General features: G+C 38.8%; 1 protein-coding gene across 1 annotated transcript in view; it reads right to left on the bottom strand.

Moving 5' to 3' along the window:
• Positions 1–5,503: 5,503 nt before the first annotated feature.
• WEE2 (WEE2 oocyte meiosis inhibiting kinase) overlaps positions 5,504–16,481 on the bottom strand; it is a 28,119-nt gene continuing 17,141 nt past the window's right edge. Inside the window, exons 6-11 of the mRNA XM_030308592.1 lie at positions 14,050–14,196; positions 13,074–13,181; positions 12,845–12,930; positions 11,947–12,117; positions 10,155–10,297; positions 5,504–6,009 (exon numbers count right to left, since the gene is read on the bottom strand). Coding sequence (XP_030164452.1) covers positions 5,853–6,009; positions 10,155–10,297; positions 11,947–12,117; positions 12,845–12,930; positions 13,074–13,181; positions 14,050–14,196 — 812 coding nt within the window. The 3' untranslated portion in view covers positions 5,504–5,852. The remainder of the gene's footprint in view (positions 6,010–10,154; positions 10,298–11,946; positions 12,118–12,844; positions 12,931–13,073; positions 13,182–14,049; positions 14,197–16,481) is intronic.

Here is a 16,481-nt window from a genome sequence, read left to right as displayed (position 1 = left end):
TGCAAAAAATCAGTGGTGAACAAAAAAGCCAAAATTTTAATTAAGCACAAGATCTGAGCCACGTTGGATCTGAGGCACGAGAAAAAATGGGTGCACCGATACACGTTTTTACATATTAAAAAAAAAAAATCCCAGAGCATTAAAGTACTTGAAGAAATACGGAAAATTTGAAGAGTAGATATATTAAAACTCACAACACTATTTTAACTTTAAATATTCTATTTATACCAAAAACAGAAGTTACAGTAGCTTTATTGACCTTAATAGAAGTAAATTGATCAATAGTATTTACAAAATCTACTTCTTTGCTTATCTGACTTCCAATTGCAGGAATTGCCATGTCTGATGATTTTTCTTGACCAAGTTGCAAACTTAGTTTTAGTTAACTTCAGCTTACTGATCTTGTGGGTTTTTTTTTTTTTAATTCTGATATTTTGTTCATTGTGGATTTTTTTCATTAATTTTAATATTTTTTAAATATTGCATTAAAGTGTCCTTGATCTTGATTGCTGTGTTTCTTAGCACCCTTAAATTTTGCCTCCTTCACTCTAATCTTGGCCCTGCTTAGGAAGAAGTTATGGGGGCCCCACAGATTGCAGGATACAGGCCTCTCCTCTGCTGGTCCTGGTACTGTCCAACTTCTAGAAAATGAAGGTATCCTCCAGATCATTCTTTTTTTTTTCTTAATGTTTATTTATTTTTGATAGAGACAGAGACAGAATGCAACTGGGTTAGGGACAGAGAGAGAGGGAGACACAGAAGCAGAAGCAGGCTCCAGGCTCTGAGCTGTCAGCACAGAGCCCGATGTGGGGCTCGAACTCAGAAACCATGAAATCATGACCTGAGCCGAAGTCGGACGCTCAACCGACTAAGCCACCCAGGCGCCCCCCTCCAGATCATTCTAACAAGCAAATCACCTTCTTGGGATCCTACTTGAATCCTCCATTGGCCCATTTTTGGCCTTAAAGGAGAAAATATGCCCTTAAAGGAGAAAATAATAGTCGGCATATCCTAGATGTTTATCTCCCATGTTACCTTTTTTACCATTTTATTTCAATGTTTAGCTCCTGAAACAGCATGTTATACTGCCTTCAGGCCTTGCACAGACATTGATCATCCTACACCCCACCACCTATGTTACTACTGCCAGTGCCTTCCAATGATTTCCTATTTAAAAATCTCAACTTCTACTTGAACGGTTGAGTCAAATGAAAAACTAAATTCATCCTTTCCTCCAAAGCCAATTTTTCCCTTCTAAGCTATTTGTTTATTTTAATGGTACCAACATTCTCCCAGACTTGAACTTTGGAATCATCTTTAAAAAACGTCTCCCTGATCACCTACATGCATTTGTCTATATCCACTCACTTAGTCCTATAAGTTATTTCATTATTCCACTGACATCTCTCTCTTTCTATTTGCACATACTTTTGAGTGAGGAGTATGAAAAAGGTTGTTTCAAATTAAAAAGCAGAAAGGGTGCCTGGGTGGCTCAGTCAGTTAAGCATCCAATTCTTGATTTGGGCTCCTGTCATGGTCTCATATTTCATGAGTTCGAGCCCTACGTTGAGCTCTGTGCTGGCAGTGTGGAGCCTGCTTGGGATTCTCTCTCCCTTTCTCTCTCTGCCCCTCCCCTGTGGGCACTTGCATGTTCTCTTTCTCTGAAAATAAATAATTTTAAGAAAGGGTCACACCAGTTAAAAACAGACAGCCTTGGGCAAACTCATAACTTTATAAATAACATCTTAATCTACATAAATAGCATGTTAAGCTAATCTCAGTTCTCACACAGGATTTACCAATACACATGCTCCTTAGACTGTTGGAACAGTTGCAAGTGCTGCTACTTTCCTTTTTCTTGATAAGCAAAAACATTAAAATGTATAAAATATACAATTTCATGGACAAATGGAGATAAAGCATTTTCCTGTTTTCTACTCGATCTTCCTTCCCCACAACAAATCCTCCAGCATTGCTTTGCTCTCACTGTCCTCAGGGTCTGAAATGCCCTTCTCCACACTTTCAAAATTCTCTACTCAAATAAAGTCCTTACTTTGTTCTCGCAGTTCACTTTCTTTACACACAGCTCATCTTGTGTTATAATTTAAATGACCATGAAGGTGCCTCCTCTTCCCCAGTGACTGCGAGTTATTAGAGGACGGGGACCTTGTGAATATCTTGTCAAAAATCATGCTTTAAATCAAGGAGAGGCTTTAAAAGGGTTCTGGTCACAGGCCAGAACAAAGAAATAGGAAGAAAAAATAGAAAGAATGTAGAAGGATGTTCAAATAAGCCTGAAATTAGAAAACTAAAAACAAACAACAAAAAAATCAGGGACCTGGAAGAATGGCTGAATGCATTTTCATAATAGAGATACCCCTTCAAGAATCTCCAGTTTGCATAATTGGAGACTTTGTCATTCATCCATGGACCCAGAAAGGGCCTTCTCAGTGCTGAAAAGTATTGACAGATAGCATTGCAGCTTTAATCAGCTCCCATTACCCCCAGCAGTAGTGGAATAATCAAGGGCTCTCATCCTTTGCAGAGCTAGCTGAGAAAGAGAAGTATCTCATAGATGCCCATGGCCACAAAGTTATCTTTGGCCATGCCTTTTTTTCCCCTCTAAATTAGAAAAAGTCTCAGCTATGAGCAGCTATGAGTGGTAGAGATTAGGGCTGGTAATGCTTTATCACAGATAGGAAGCTTTGGACAATATTATTGCTGTAGAAAAACATTTTTTGGAATTTTTAATCAGGTTTTCACTTTGCTTCTAAATCAGTTTTTCTCTAGCCTCATGATAATGGTTGGAAAATTACAGCACTTCCTATCTAAATGGATTACTAGCATCTATTTTAAAGTGGCTCAAAAGCAATTTTAGCAATACTTCAGTTATTAGTTATTATGGCTATGTTTTGTTGTTAAATCATTTTTAAAAAATCAACCTGACAATTTTTATGTAAATCAGGATCGAAATTATGGTTCATATAGAGATAAAAAAGTTAACCATTCAGGCTGAAATGCTGACCTTTATCTTTCAATGTTCATCTTTGTAGAGCTTTAGATGAATGGCTTCTATAAACTGATACGTATGTTAGAGCTTAGTGAAGTATAATAGTATTCCTTTAAGTCTCAAGATTATCTGTTGGCAGCTTAATGTCAGTGTGTGTTTAAGAATATCTATAGTTCTGGGGCGCCTGGGTGGCTCAGTCGGTTAAGCGTCTGACTTTGGCTCAGGTCATGATCTCGCGATTCATGAGTTCGAGCCCCGCATCGGGCTCTGTGCTGACAGCTCAGAGCCTGGAGTCCATTTCAGATTCTGTGCCTCCCTCTCTCTCTGCCCCTCGCCTGCTCATGCTCTGTCTCTCTCTGTCTCAAAAATAAATAAAAACATTAAAAAAAAATTAAAAAAAAAAAAAAGAATATCTATAGTTCTCAGCAATAGCCAAATTATGGAAAGAGCCTAAATGTCCATCAACGGATGAATGGATAAAGAAATTGTGGTTTATGTGCACAATGGAGTACTACGTGGCAATGAGAAAGAATGAAATATGGCCCTTTGTAGCAACATGGATGGAACTGGAGAGTGTGATGCTAAGTGAAATAAGCCATACAGAGAAAGACAGATACCATATGGTTTCACTGTTATGTGGATCCTGAGAAACTTAACAGAAACCCATGGGGGAGGGGAAAAAAAAAAAAGAGGTTAGAGTGGGAGAGAGCCAAAGCATAAGAGACTCTTAAAAACCGAGAATAAATTGAGGGTTGATGGGGGGTGGGAGGGAGGGGAGGATGGGTGATGGGTATTGAGGAGGGCACCTTTTGGGATGAGCACTGGGTGTTGTATGGAAACCAATTTGACAATAAACTTCATATATTGAAAATAAATAAATAAATAAATAAATAATAAATAAATAAAAATAAAAATAAAATAAAATAAAAGAATATCTATAGTAAAGCACCGTATTTATATCCTAAAATATTTAACTTTAATATTGGCAGTGCAATGATGTTAATACTTGATCATTAGTTCCCTGGGTTATCTTGTGATCTCTGTGCGGAAACAGAACTTCAGGACTGAGAATGCAGCTTCTTACTGAGGCAAGGGGTAAACTTAAACCTCCAACTGAACTGGAAGGGATTAAATCGCTAGCCCAGTGAAGACCCAGTCCCACTCACACTCAGCAGTGTCTATGCAGCTACCTGCTGATTTAGTAGCTTTGTGGTGCTGTGGAAACCACCCCCCTTGTCCTCCTCCCCCCAACCAGGCCATTCAGGTGCTAACAGGGGCTCTGAGGAACAGGGTAGAGGAGGGGTTATAGACCTTGATAGTACTACTTATCAGTGCTGAGAAGAACTCTGGTCTATGCATTGCATATTCATAATAATATACCTTTTTCTAAATCACAAATTGTAGTTGACCCCACTCTATACTGCAAGGGATATGGCCAGGGTCAGAGAAGCAAGAGATACATTAACTCCATTTTAAAACCTTGAATAAAGATTAGATTTCTTTAAATGGCAATGGGCAATACACAGCAATTTACCCCACTTAACTGCATGGAAATAATTGCAACTCCAAGACAGAAGAAATAATGGTATGATGGTTTATTCAGTTTTTAAAAATTTCTTAATTTGCTTTTTAAAATGCAAGGGAAAGAAGGATGTAAGGCAGCAAAAAAAAAAAAAAAAAGCCTACAAACCATTAACAAGCTACCTTTATTAGTAGGACACACTAGAAGTTATCAGTGCCTTTATGACCAACATTATTTTATATATCAGAGCTTGACCATTATTAGCTTTGGGGTCCACAAATCTGGGCCTTGCAGCCAAGACCTGTTACTACCAACCTACTGATTCTCTCACCTATCTACTCATGAAATGATTTCCAACAGAAATTTCACTCTTTGTTAATTACATGTCACAAAGAAGAGTGCTTCACCCATATTTGGCTTTGGACAAGATAAAAACCTTTATTTACAAATGTTCCATTCCTTTAAAAATATATACAGAGAAAAGAATTTCGATTAAAATATGATAAAATCATAGGAAACAAAGCCAAATTCTGATAAAAACCAAGAAGAAATTGGTGACCCCCAGAAAATCAAAACCAGTCATAACTGGATCAGGGCAAACAGTTTGAAGGAGAACAGCCACACTACATTTTCCTCAAACCCTTTACCCAGCGGTTTGTACCATAAGTTAATAGCCAGTTCAGAAATTACAAGTTCTCTATTCTTATTTCTACCCACCTCACAGAATGGTGAAGTCACTTTTTTAATAAATATAATACCAGAATAAGGGACGGTCTTCACTAAAAGAATAGAGCAGGAAAATCACTTGCTCAAAGTGGCTGAGAATTCTTTTAGGAATGCCATAATTTACCCTGAGAAGCGTTGTTGAAATACATGCACATTTTATTATAAGCTGTTACCTCAACTCAAAACAAAATTATACCCCTTTCTACGTGCAGGGAATGTCCTGTTCCTTGGGAGGCAGTCAGCTACCACAGCCCCGCAGTCCACAGGCTGTGCCGAGGGCCTTGCTCCCTCTTGTTTAGTTCAGAGACACGTGCTTTCCCATTAGGCATGAATGTGAAACGTGACCGTGGTGACGTGGCCTTGGGAATATAACCGAGAAGAGAAATGGCTGCCCAAGATTGTACCTGGCACCACCACTAATACGAGGCTACTAGCTTTAGGATCTTGGCAGTGAATGCTAAATTATGAGTAGCTTTTGAAATCTTTGGGCATTCAAGTTGGTTAATCTCCCCATTTGTAAGAGGAAGATGGACACAGTCAATATCTATTTCTGGAAGCTATAAGTCAGAAGGAGGGTTGGTGTGAAAGGAGTTCTTATGGGGAAGACTTCCCACAGGTGAAGCTGGAAGACTTTGCACTTTTTCCTCCCACCACGCGTTTGGTGCTTCTTGGTCCTGTGGGGGTCCCAGAGACCCCAGGGTCACCATGTTCTTCCTGGGGGGAACAGGCCTGCTGAGCTTCTCTCAGTTCCCTGGCAATTAAAAGGGGGAAAAAACATATTACTTGATCCTAAATTAAAGAGAATATTTATGATCAAAACCAACATATAGATTTTTCTTTTTATTTCAGTATTTATAGAAGCAAGCCTGAGCTATACACGGAAGAGAAACTTAGCTCCTGTGATTATCTTTAAAAATAGCTGGTACACACATGCCACGACACGTGGCAGATTAGGTTTCTTAAATCCTACTGATTGGGGTATAAAGGATGTTTAAAATTTTTAAAAATAAAAACCAGATAAAGACACCACTAAAAAGGACTGTAAGCCAGTATCTCTAACATAGAGGCAAAAATTCCCAGTTAAATACTAGCAAAGCAAATTCAACAATACATTAAAAAAATCATTCACCACAATCAAGTGAGATTTATTCCTGGGTTGTGAGGGTGGTTCAGTATTTGCAAATCAATCAATGAGATATATCACATCAGTAAGAGAAAGGATAAGTACCATATGATCCTTTCAGTAAATGCAGAAAAAGCACTTGACAGAGTACAACATCGATTCATGATAAAAACCCTCAACAAAGTTTAAAGGCAACATATCTCAACATAATAAAGGCCATCAGTGAAAAACCACCGTTAACATCATCTTTGATGGGAAAAAACTGAAAGCTCTCCCCCTAAGATCAGAAACAAAACAAGGATGTCCACTCTCACCATCTTTATTTAACATAGTACAAGAAGTCCTAGCCACAGCAATCAGACAACAAAAAGAAATAAAAGGAATCCAAATCAGTAAGGAAGAAGTAAAACTTGTACTATTTGCATATGACATGATACCATGATACTCTATATAGAAAACCTGAAGGATGCCACCAAAAACAAAACAAAACAAAACAAAAAAAACCACCAGAACTGATAAACAAAGTCAGGAAAGTCACAGGATACAAAATCAATATGCAGAAATTTGTTGCATTTCTATACACCAACAATGAAGCAACAGAAAGAGAAATCAAGGAATTGATCCCATTTACAATTGCATCAAAAACCATAAGATACCTAGGAATAAACCTAACCAAAGAGGTAAAAGATCTTTACTCTGAAAACTATAAAACACTGATGAAAGAAATTGAAGACAACACAAAGAAATGGAAACACATTCCATGCCCATGGATTGGAAGAACAAATACTGTTAAATATTTCACATTTTTCACATTTTTTCATTTTTCACAGAACTATAATAGAGAATCCTAAGATTTGTATGGAACCACAGAAGACCCCAAATAGCCAAAGCAACCCTGAAAAAGAAAAGAAAATCTGGAGGCATCACAATTCCAGATTTCAAGTTATATCACAAAACTATTGTAATTAAAACAGTATGATACCAGCGTAAAAATAGACACACAAGTCAATGGAACAGAATGGAAAATCCAGAAATAATTATATGGTCAATTAATGTTCAACAAAGCAGGAGAGAATATCCAATGGGAAAAAGACAGTCTCTCCAACAAATGGTAATGGGAAAACTGGACAGAACATTCAAAAGAATGAAACTGGACCACCTATTACACCACACACAAAAACAAATTCAAAATGGATTAAGGACCTAAATTTGAGACCTGAAACCATAACAATCCTAGAAGAGAACACAGGCAGTAACTTCTTTGACATCGACCATAGCAACTTCTTACTAGATAGGTCTCCTGGGGCAACGGAAACAAAAGCAAAAATAAACTATTGGGACTTCATCAAAATAAAAAGCATCTGCACAATGAAGGAAACGATCAACAAAACTGAAAGGCAACCTAATGAATAGGAGAAGGTATTTGCAAATTACATATCTGATAAAGGATTTATATATTTCAAAAATATATAAAGAATAGGAGTCAACACCCAAAAAACAAATATTCCATTTAAAAATGGGCAGAAGATGTGAACAGACATTTCTCCAAAGAAGACATCCAGATGGGCAACAGACTCATGAAAACATGCTCATCATCACTTATCAAGGAAATGCAAATCAAACCTACAATAAGACATCACCTCACACCAGTCAGAATGGCTAAAATCAAAAATACAGGAAATAAGTGTTGGTGAGGGTGTGGAGAAAAAGGAACTTTCTTGCACTGTTGGTGGGAATGCAAATTGGTGCAGCCACTCTAGAATACAGTATGGAGGTTCCTCAAAAAGTTAAAAATAGAACTACCTTATGACTCAGCAATTGCATTACTAGGTATTTACCCAAAGAATACAAGAACACTAATTCAAAGGGGTACATGCCCCCTATATTTGTAGCAGCACTATCTACAATAGCCAAATTATGGGAGCAGTCCAAGTATCCATTGATAAATGAATGAATAAAGAAGATGTGGTATATATATATTGGAATATTATTCAACCATAAAAATGAATGAAATCTTGCCATTTGCGACAATTTGGATGGAGCTAGATGGTATAATGCTAAGTGAAATAAGTCAGTCAGAGAAAGATAAATACCATATGATTTCACTCATGTGAAATTTAAGATACATAACAAAGCAGCAAAGGGAAAAAATAAGAGAAACAAACCGAGAAAAAGACTCTTAATTATAGAGAATAAACCGATGGTTATCAGATGGTAGGAGAATGGGTCAAAAAGATGATGGGGGTTAAATAGTACACTTGTCTCAGTGAGCACAGGGTGATGTATGGAAGTGTTAAATTACTTATTTGTGCACCTGAAACTAATATCTGACACTGTTAACTAACTGGAATTAACCAAAACATTTTAAAAGGAAAGAAAGAAAGAAAACATGAAAAAAATTTAAATAAGGAAACAACCCTACTGGCTATATATGAAAACTGCAGGGGTCTGTGAAGCACAACGCATGGGTCGAGTCTGGCCCACCACCTGTTCGTTGGAACTCAGCCATACCCATTTGTTTATATATTGTCTGTGGCTGCTTTCACATTACTACAACAGAGCTGAGTCACTGCAGCAAAGATAGTATGCCCCACAAAGCATAAAATATTTACTCTCTAGCTCCTTCCAGAAAAGTTTCCGATCCTTGGTCTAGATAATTTCAAGAAGGCATCTGCCCCATCTCTGTGGTAGGCCCCCATTACTGTGATGTCTAACGACAGTCACCTGTGCCTCCATAGCTGGTTTTCACAGAAGGTGCACACTACACTTATATACATAATACAAACATATATGTGAATATGTATATGTATATATAAGAATATAAGTATTTTTATTTTGTTTATTAGCTAGGAAAATGGAATCCAAAACTAGAGCAAAAAAATATCAAGTTGCTTATTCGGAAGAATCCCTGACTAAAGGCTTGGTGTCTCCACAACATTGCCAAAAAATCACTTGGGGGACTTTTAAAGTTTATCATTTCAAGACGGATTGTATATCCAAAACAAGTTGGATTTCTAAGTTTATTTCAAACAAGGACCATTTTTCATCTTTTATATTTCCAGCAGTGCATAGAGTATGCAATAATCACTTAAAAATGCCTTCAGAACTCTGCTCAAACATCAGTGCCTGACCTTTATACTAACCCCATCCTATCTAATTAATGAATTCCCATTTGTTTAATGAAAGAATAGATTAATGAATGCATGCGTGAATACAAGCTTACGTGAATATGTGATCAGACTGCTTCCTTTGGATTGGAGAAATACTTCTTAACATGTACGAAGACAGTGTGTCTGCCTGCCCTTGAAATGTAATGGATTTGTTAAATGGGTCTCTTCTGACCTTAACTATAGGTATCTTCACTGGGTGATCATTCACCAGTTACTTGAACCCCTATTGTCACACAGCATCCCACTAAGAGTTCTTTGCTGGTTGTATTTCCTTGTATTCCTCACTTTGCTTCCTTTGCATTAATGGGAATTTTCTCTCTCAAGGAGTCTAATCACAGAGTCTCCCAGCCCCATGCTACAAAGGGCCTCATGCTGCTCATATCTTTGTGAAGAGGGGCCTATGTATTTTAATGTTGGGTTCCACTTGAGTCCAGAGAAGACACACCAGAGCAGTCATATCACTGTACATAGTACACAAAGAGATTCTTTCTAAACTCCAGCATCCAATATCTACCTTTCCAGAGGTGCCCATGCAAGTCTCGATCTCAAGGTTGTGAGTTCAAGTCCACATTGGGCCTAGAGTTTACTCAAAAAAACCTCTACCTTTCCAGTGTGGCTGTCTTGAACTTTTCCAAGTTAAGCTGATGCTGGAGCTCTTCTGCTTTCCCAAGGGAGGGCCGGAGAACTCGACTTCTGGCCAGAGCTGCTGCAGAAGGTCTCTCCCTTGGGTCAGGGTGGATCATGTTCTGTTGGTGTTAGACCAAAAGGAAGGAAATAGAAGCTTCTTCACTGCTGGGAGAATCTCCCTACCCAAGCCAGCTGCGCCCAACCTCTGCTGGGGAGTTTTGTGAAACTGCTTTTAACTTTGTGGGGGAAGAAATAAGTGAGAACTTAGCTCCACCGAAGATGGGAGCATCTTCTCTACACTCTGCATCAGTCAACCACACCTTTGGCCTGCCTTTAAGTATCCTATTTTGGAGCTGGTTGGATGATTAACCAGTCTAATGCCTTAATTTTAAATGGGAAGACACTGAGGTCCTGAGATAAAAAGTGGCTTGTTCAAGTTATTGATGGGACCAAGACTAAAACCGAGGTCACCCAACTCCTAGTTCAGTTTGCTTTCTACCACAACATGCTCCTTTTCACTTAAAACTAAGGCTACCCCACCATGGCCGTATTCCTACAGCATTCATCTTCAGGTAGAGGGTGTCTGTAACCTAAAATGGCTTGAATACAGTAGAAAATAGCTAATTGTTTACAGCAATTAGCAATGTTGTATAATGGAGGAAACACTGAACCTTCCATTTGGGAACCAATGTTCAGAGGCAGCTCCACCATTTACTAAATAGCCTTGAGCAAGTCACTTAACTTTGCTGAAACTCACTTCCCCTTTTTTGATATTTGGGAGAACAACATCCACCTACTGGAGTATTGTGAGAATTACATGAATTAACATACATGTATTATTAGCACACTGGGCCAGCACTGAAGTACTCAGTATGTATCAACTAAGTCTAAGAGCAATTCACACATAGAAATAGATGATTAGGCTTGCACTAAAGTCCACTGTGAGCAAGGTTTGCCTATTCGGAAGAAGACAAGTTTGTAACTAAATTTCAAGTTTTCAGGTGAACTATGAAACTCACATTTAATCCCCAAGAGTAGATGTCTCTAAAGCTGTTTTAGGAATTCTAACCAATCCTGTTCTTTAAGCCATGAAGTCTTATGTACACATTTTTTTTCCTTAGTATAATTTTAAACTTCTCAACAGTGTATTTTTTTGTACCTCTGTTTCAACATAACAGCTTCCTTTCCTTGTCCCTCCACATACTCAGATACCATGGAGTTCAAGTAACACATAAATTCCTGAACTGACATTATGCCTTTTTCTAATAGTGCATGTGATTGGTGGTGGTGTCCGTTATTCATCAATAAAGTAGCTTATGTTTTCTTCTATACACTCAAAATTCAAAATTTTTTTGTAGTCTCACCACTTCAATGACAACAGTTAAAACCCTAAAATAAGAGCAAAAAGACCTAAGTTTGATTTTAGAGTGAATCAATTATCAAAGATGAGAATACAAGTCCAGGAACTGCTCTGAGCCTTGGTTTCCTGAATTTCCCACCTTAACAGGGTTGTTGGGAAGGGCAGAGAAAAAAAATGTAACAGGATTTTAAACTGGAATATAAAAGGCTTTATGATATCTTCTAAGTTTTCTTGAGAAACTTTCGGTCTGTCCTATCTATGTCTTGCCTGGTCTTCGGGATCATGATTCCTTTTTTCCTCTGTCAGTGGCACTACCAGCATCTGCTTTCCTCTTTCCCCACCTCCTGGCCATTACATTTTTTAAAAATAGACATTTCTATCTTCTCTTGATCTCATAAGAGATACCACCTTGAGTAGAATGCAAAATTCTTCTGAGAGTTCCTGAGGAAGGTCTGGAAGGTTACCCTCACGGATATGATGCCACATGGCACCATTGCTGGGTAACGACTCTGCTCCGGCAGCCACTGCAATTGTTAATCCCAAGGCAAATATGTCTGCCTTGGGAAGGTGCCGATAATCCTTCAAAACAGAAGACGGGAAAGCCAGTTAGTTTGCTAAGTGAATTGAGTCTAGATCAGGACAACAGGTGAGAGAGATGACTGAGTACGTAGGAGCTTAAACAGACACAATGGGCAAGGTCACATCTGCTGTGGCTAGTGGTTTATTTCTAGAAAAGACAAAGGATACGGTGCAAATCCACCTGATTCACACTGCTGTGCCCTGAAGAGTTTAAGGCAGAATCTTAGCGTCATTTTGTTCTGTCAGGCTCAAAGAGACTCCAAGCATAGATTAACTGGTCGCAGATATGATCATCCTGGAAGGAGTTAAATCCTTCCTAGCCCTGACTCTGCAGACATCCTGGAAGGTAGACAATAACCAAAGCTCATTTCACCAGAGCTGGTGGTGCTATCAAAAGGATGATATCCTGATAAAGATGGGTTGAACCAATAAAGGCTTCCTTTCTACTAGGGAATTCATGAGTTTAGGAAGTCTAAGAAAGACTAGAAACAGTAAAGGAACTTTATAAAGAACAGTAAAACCAGTGATTAATCCATGATTGAACCAGCTTTGCTCATGCTTTTTTCAAGTTTCTTTCTTATCCTCAGTCTCAATTCTGAATAGGAAAAGAGATAATGTAAAGTTTAATTATAAATATATACTTTTCATTTCTTGTTCTGTGAACCTTCATTTGAGAGTCAAAGGATTCATTGAATTATAAAATGCCCTCTGTTTGCCTGATCTTTACCTCGTGTAAAATCTCATTAGCCAGGAAGCGACTATCTCCCTCCTCTACCTTTGGTTCGTTTATTGATGTCACATGACCCAAGTCACCTAAAAAAAAGAAAAGAAAAGAAGAAGAAGAAAAAGAAACAGAGCCCTTTACAAGCATGTCTTTAAAACTGGAATAAATGGGATTCATCAGTATAAATTTTATAGGATGATAATATACAGGTCAGGATTTAAGGCAGACTCACCAATTTTATATATCACATTGGCAGAGAGAAACCAATCAGCTTCATTTTCAATCTCTTCTGGGGCTACAGGAGAATCACTTTGCATCTTATGACAAATGAAGATGTTACCTAAATAAATACAGAATTAACGTAAATAATGACTCCTAAGCTTTTTTACCCCCAAAGAGTCTTTTCTGTATTTGACATTTTGGCCACCCTCCTTTCCTCTTCTTCTGAGTTCGTGTAACAAGACTACCAAGGTTTCTTATCTTCCATGGAATCTCTGAACAACTCAGTGGTTAAGAATACCTATTTTAGGGGCGCCTGGGTGGCGCAGTCGGTTAAGCGTCCGACTTCAGCCAGGTCACGATCTCGCGGTCCGGGAGTTCGAGCCCCGCGTCAGGCTCTGGGCTGATGGCTCAGAGCCTGGAGCCTGTTTCCGATTCTGTGTCTCCCTCTCTCTCTGCCCCTCCCCCGTTCATGCTCTGTCTCTCTCTGTCCCAAAAATAAATAAACGTTGAAAAAAAAAATTAAAAAAAAAAAAAAAGAATACCTATTTTAAGTGAAACCGACCTCAGACACACCCCATCCTCTGAAGAGGCTGGTGGCTTCAAAACAAAGAAAGAAGCCCCTGAAGATGGTAACATTTCTCTGAGTTTCACATTATTGAGTGTCAAAACCATTAATTTCTGTTCACTTTAGTCGGTGCTGAATTAGAAAGAGTATATACAACAGTAGTCAAACACATTCAGGATGTAGCCAATATTTTCATACTTTGGCTTTACTACCTGGGAAAAAGTCTTTTCTCTGTCCCCTGGCCCTGGACGGGGGGAATGGATAAAGCTGTTTGACTAAGATTTTCAGGGAAACACATGAAATAAAGAAATTTTGCCAGCAAACAGCATCTTCAACACTTAGTAGGTACACAGACAACAGTTCTGACACAGTGGGGAAAGAACTAAATCTGGCCAAAAGAGCAGAGGGGAGCCATACTGACTAGGTTTGATGTCCAGATGCACCATGCCAGAGTTGTGGATGTACTTAAGCCCAAGGGAAATCTGCAGAAGGATGTCCTTGAGTTTCGGCTCTTGGAAATGATCGCCAGACTTTGTGTTTTCAGATATAGCAGCCTGCAAACTCCCACCTAGGAAAGAACAACAGAGAGCAGCCCCACAGAATGGAGAAAAGGTATGAATCTTAATAGATGGAAGCATAGTAAACATTCAGTAAATTCCTCATGAATGAGTTCAGTCCAACAAATCTAGATTATTGTCTAGATAACAGCAATATCTGCCCCCTGTCTGTCTATACCACAGACATATTGGAAAGAATTACAGGACTTTGAAAGAAAAAAATAAAGTGCCGTAGCGCAGGTATCCAATATGTGGTGACATTGTCTTGAGTATGCCCTGCCCCAACTAACATTTTAAAAGTGTTACCTGATTGTTAAGCAGAAGGCCAATCAAGCCTGGACAGATGGCTGCTATTAGCATTGATGATTAGTTCAGAGTCCAGCTAGTAATTATAGGCCACTAGTAACTTTAATGTAATGAGTTCGAAGTTTAACTTCAATATACACCTAAATCCTTTTTGAGCCACAGTATTTGCACATCCACTATAGACTCTTAGTTTATCATTGTTATCAGTAAAAGATAAGGCCTGGACTCATGTGACCCCCCCCGCCACTGCCGATCTTGGGTGCCCCATCCTAAGGATCTCGAATGCTTCTGAACCCTCTATGTTGTTAATCTGCATTCATTGGCAGCCTCTTCAGTCAAATTGTAGAGTCCTGGGTCTCCCTGGCAGTTAGAACTCCAGCCCTCAAGTATGTGTCAGAACAACAGGATCTAAGATACTAATGGTTTTTAGGAAATCCATATTTTAAAGTATCCTATGTAGTATTCAGTTTAAAGATTGATCTTTCATGTTAAAATAATTCAGTTAAGAAAGAAGAAGAGTTTCAGCCCTTTCCAGGAACACAAAGAGGGCTAAAGTAAAGGGTATGTCTTTTTCCTGGGAATCTTCTTAAAAAAAGATTCTATGTTCTATAGATGACCTTAGCTAGAAAGGAAGAGTATGTTGAAGCTTATTAAGACCAAAGCCACCTCAAGTCTGTTTGCAGATGAAGTTGTGAGGTGTGCCAAAGAGAAGGAAGCCTGTATCCAAGGCCCCCATGTCTACTGGAATTCATTTCCCGCTAGACTGGGTGTTCATCCGAGACCCCCATCTTATCCATCCTCACTTTCTCAAGGTCTCGCATGCACTCTGCACATATTCTGGACTGAAGGTCTATCCTGGCAACAGAGGCAAAGGAAAGACAAAGACAAGGAGCCCATAAAAGGTATGCGAAGAAAGAAGCACCCTAGCGGCACTTAGCAACCTTTTAATGTGGTCTTCTAGATTATAAGAGATATTGCCGATTCCTGAAGAGCTACGGGTGTTTAGTAAGGGTAACTAGACCAGTGCCAGCAGCACTTTTAATTACATAGAAGCCCTGCAGGTAATATTAAGGTTAGCCAAGTAATAATTAACAACAGTAAAAGTTACTGGAGAGCATTTATGCAAAGGTATTAGGCTATCTTTATTTTGCTACAGCTAAAGCCGACAGTCTCCCTCTTATTGAGGAGCATAATTAACTGTTCTTTGCCAAACAGTATTAAGGAAGTCTGTGTGTATAGACAGAGCAATACTGAATGAACGATAAACCTCATCCCTCCTAATCTCAGCTATACCGGAGCCTTAACTCCATAACCCAAGATGCCATCTGGAGATAATACTGTAACTGACAGGATTGTGCCCTAGGAGGAAACAGCCAGCTCCTGGACAGCTCTTCTCAAACCATCTTGGTGAGATGAGTTGCCAAATTCTTTTCTTTAGATAAAATAAAGATATTTCCCCCACTTGGCTGAGGGAAAAAGGAAACTTAAGAAAAACAGATCTATGTTTTTCTGTCTGCTTATGAAACCTGACAGACACTAAAACAAATAGCAAATGCCTTCCAACACTAAAATGTAAACAGCAGACCAACAGGATATTCTGTTCGTACATTTGTATTCTCAAAATCTTGATTTTATGTTGCTCTCTACAACACAAGCATATTTTCCTGCTGGTAAAGTTATTCCTTGTTTGGTGGGAAAATATAACCAATATATGGTGTTCCACAGATGGTGCAGACTTCTGGGTACCACATCACTAGAACAAGGGGAGCACACTCTGTAAAACTTCAGTGACAGAAGACGTCACAAGAAAATACTGCCTCTAGCGAGAGGTTAATCGTTCCATCCTGAATAGTTTGGAATCCTGGTGCTTGCACAATCGATCTACTGCTGGAAAGCCTTCAGATTTCAGAGGCTGACCCACAGGTGACGGGTAGGGGATCTTGGCAAGGGTGAGGGTGGAAGAAGGAACATTTGATTGGTTTAGAGTTTA

This window comes from Lynx canadensis, chromosome A2 (assembly GCF_007474595.2).
Source record: "Lynx canadensis isolate LIC74 chromosome A2, mLynCan4.pri.v2, whole genome shotgun sequence".
NCBI lineage: Eukaryota > Metazoa > Chordata > Mammalia > Carnivora > Felidae > Lynx > Lynx canadensis.
This window is presented reverse-complemented; position numbering and strand designations above follow the sequence as displayed.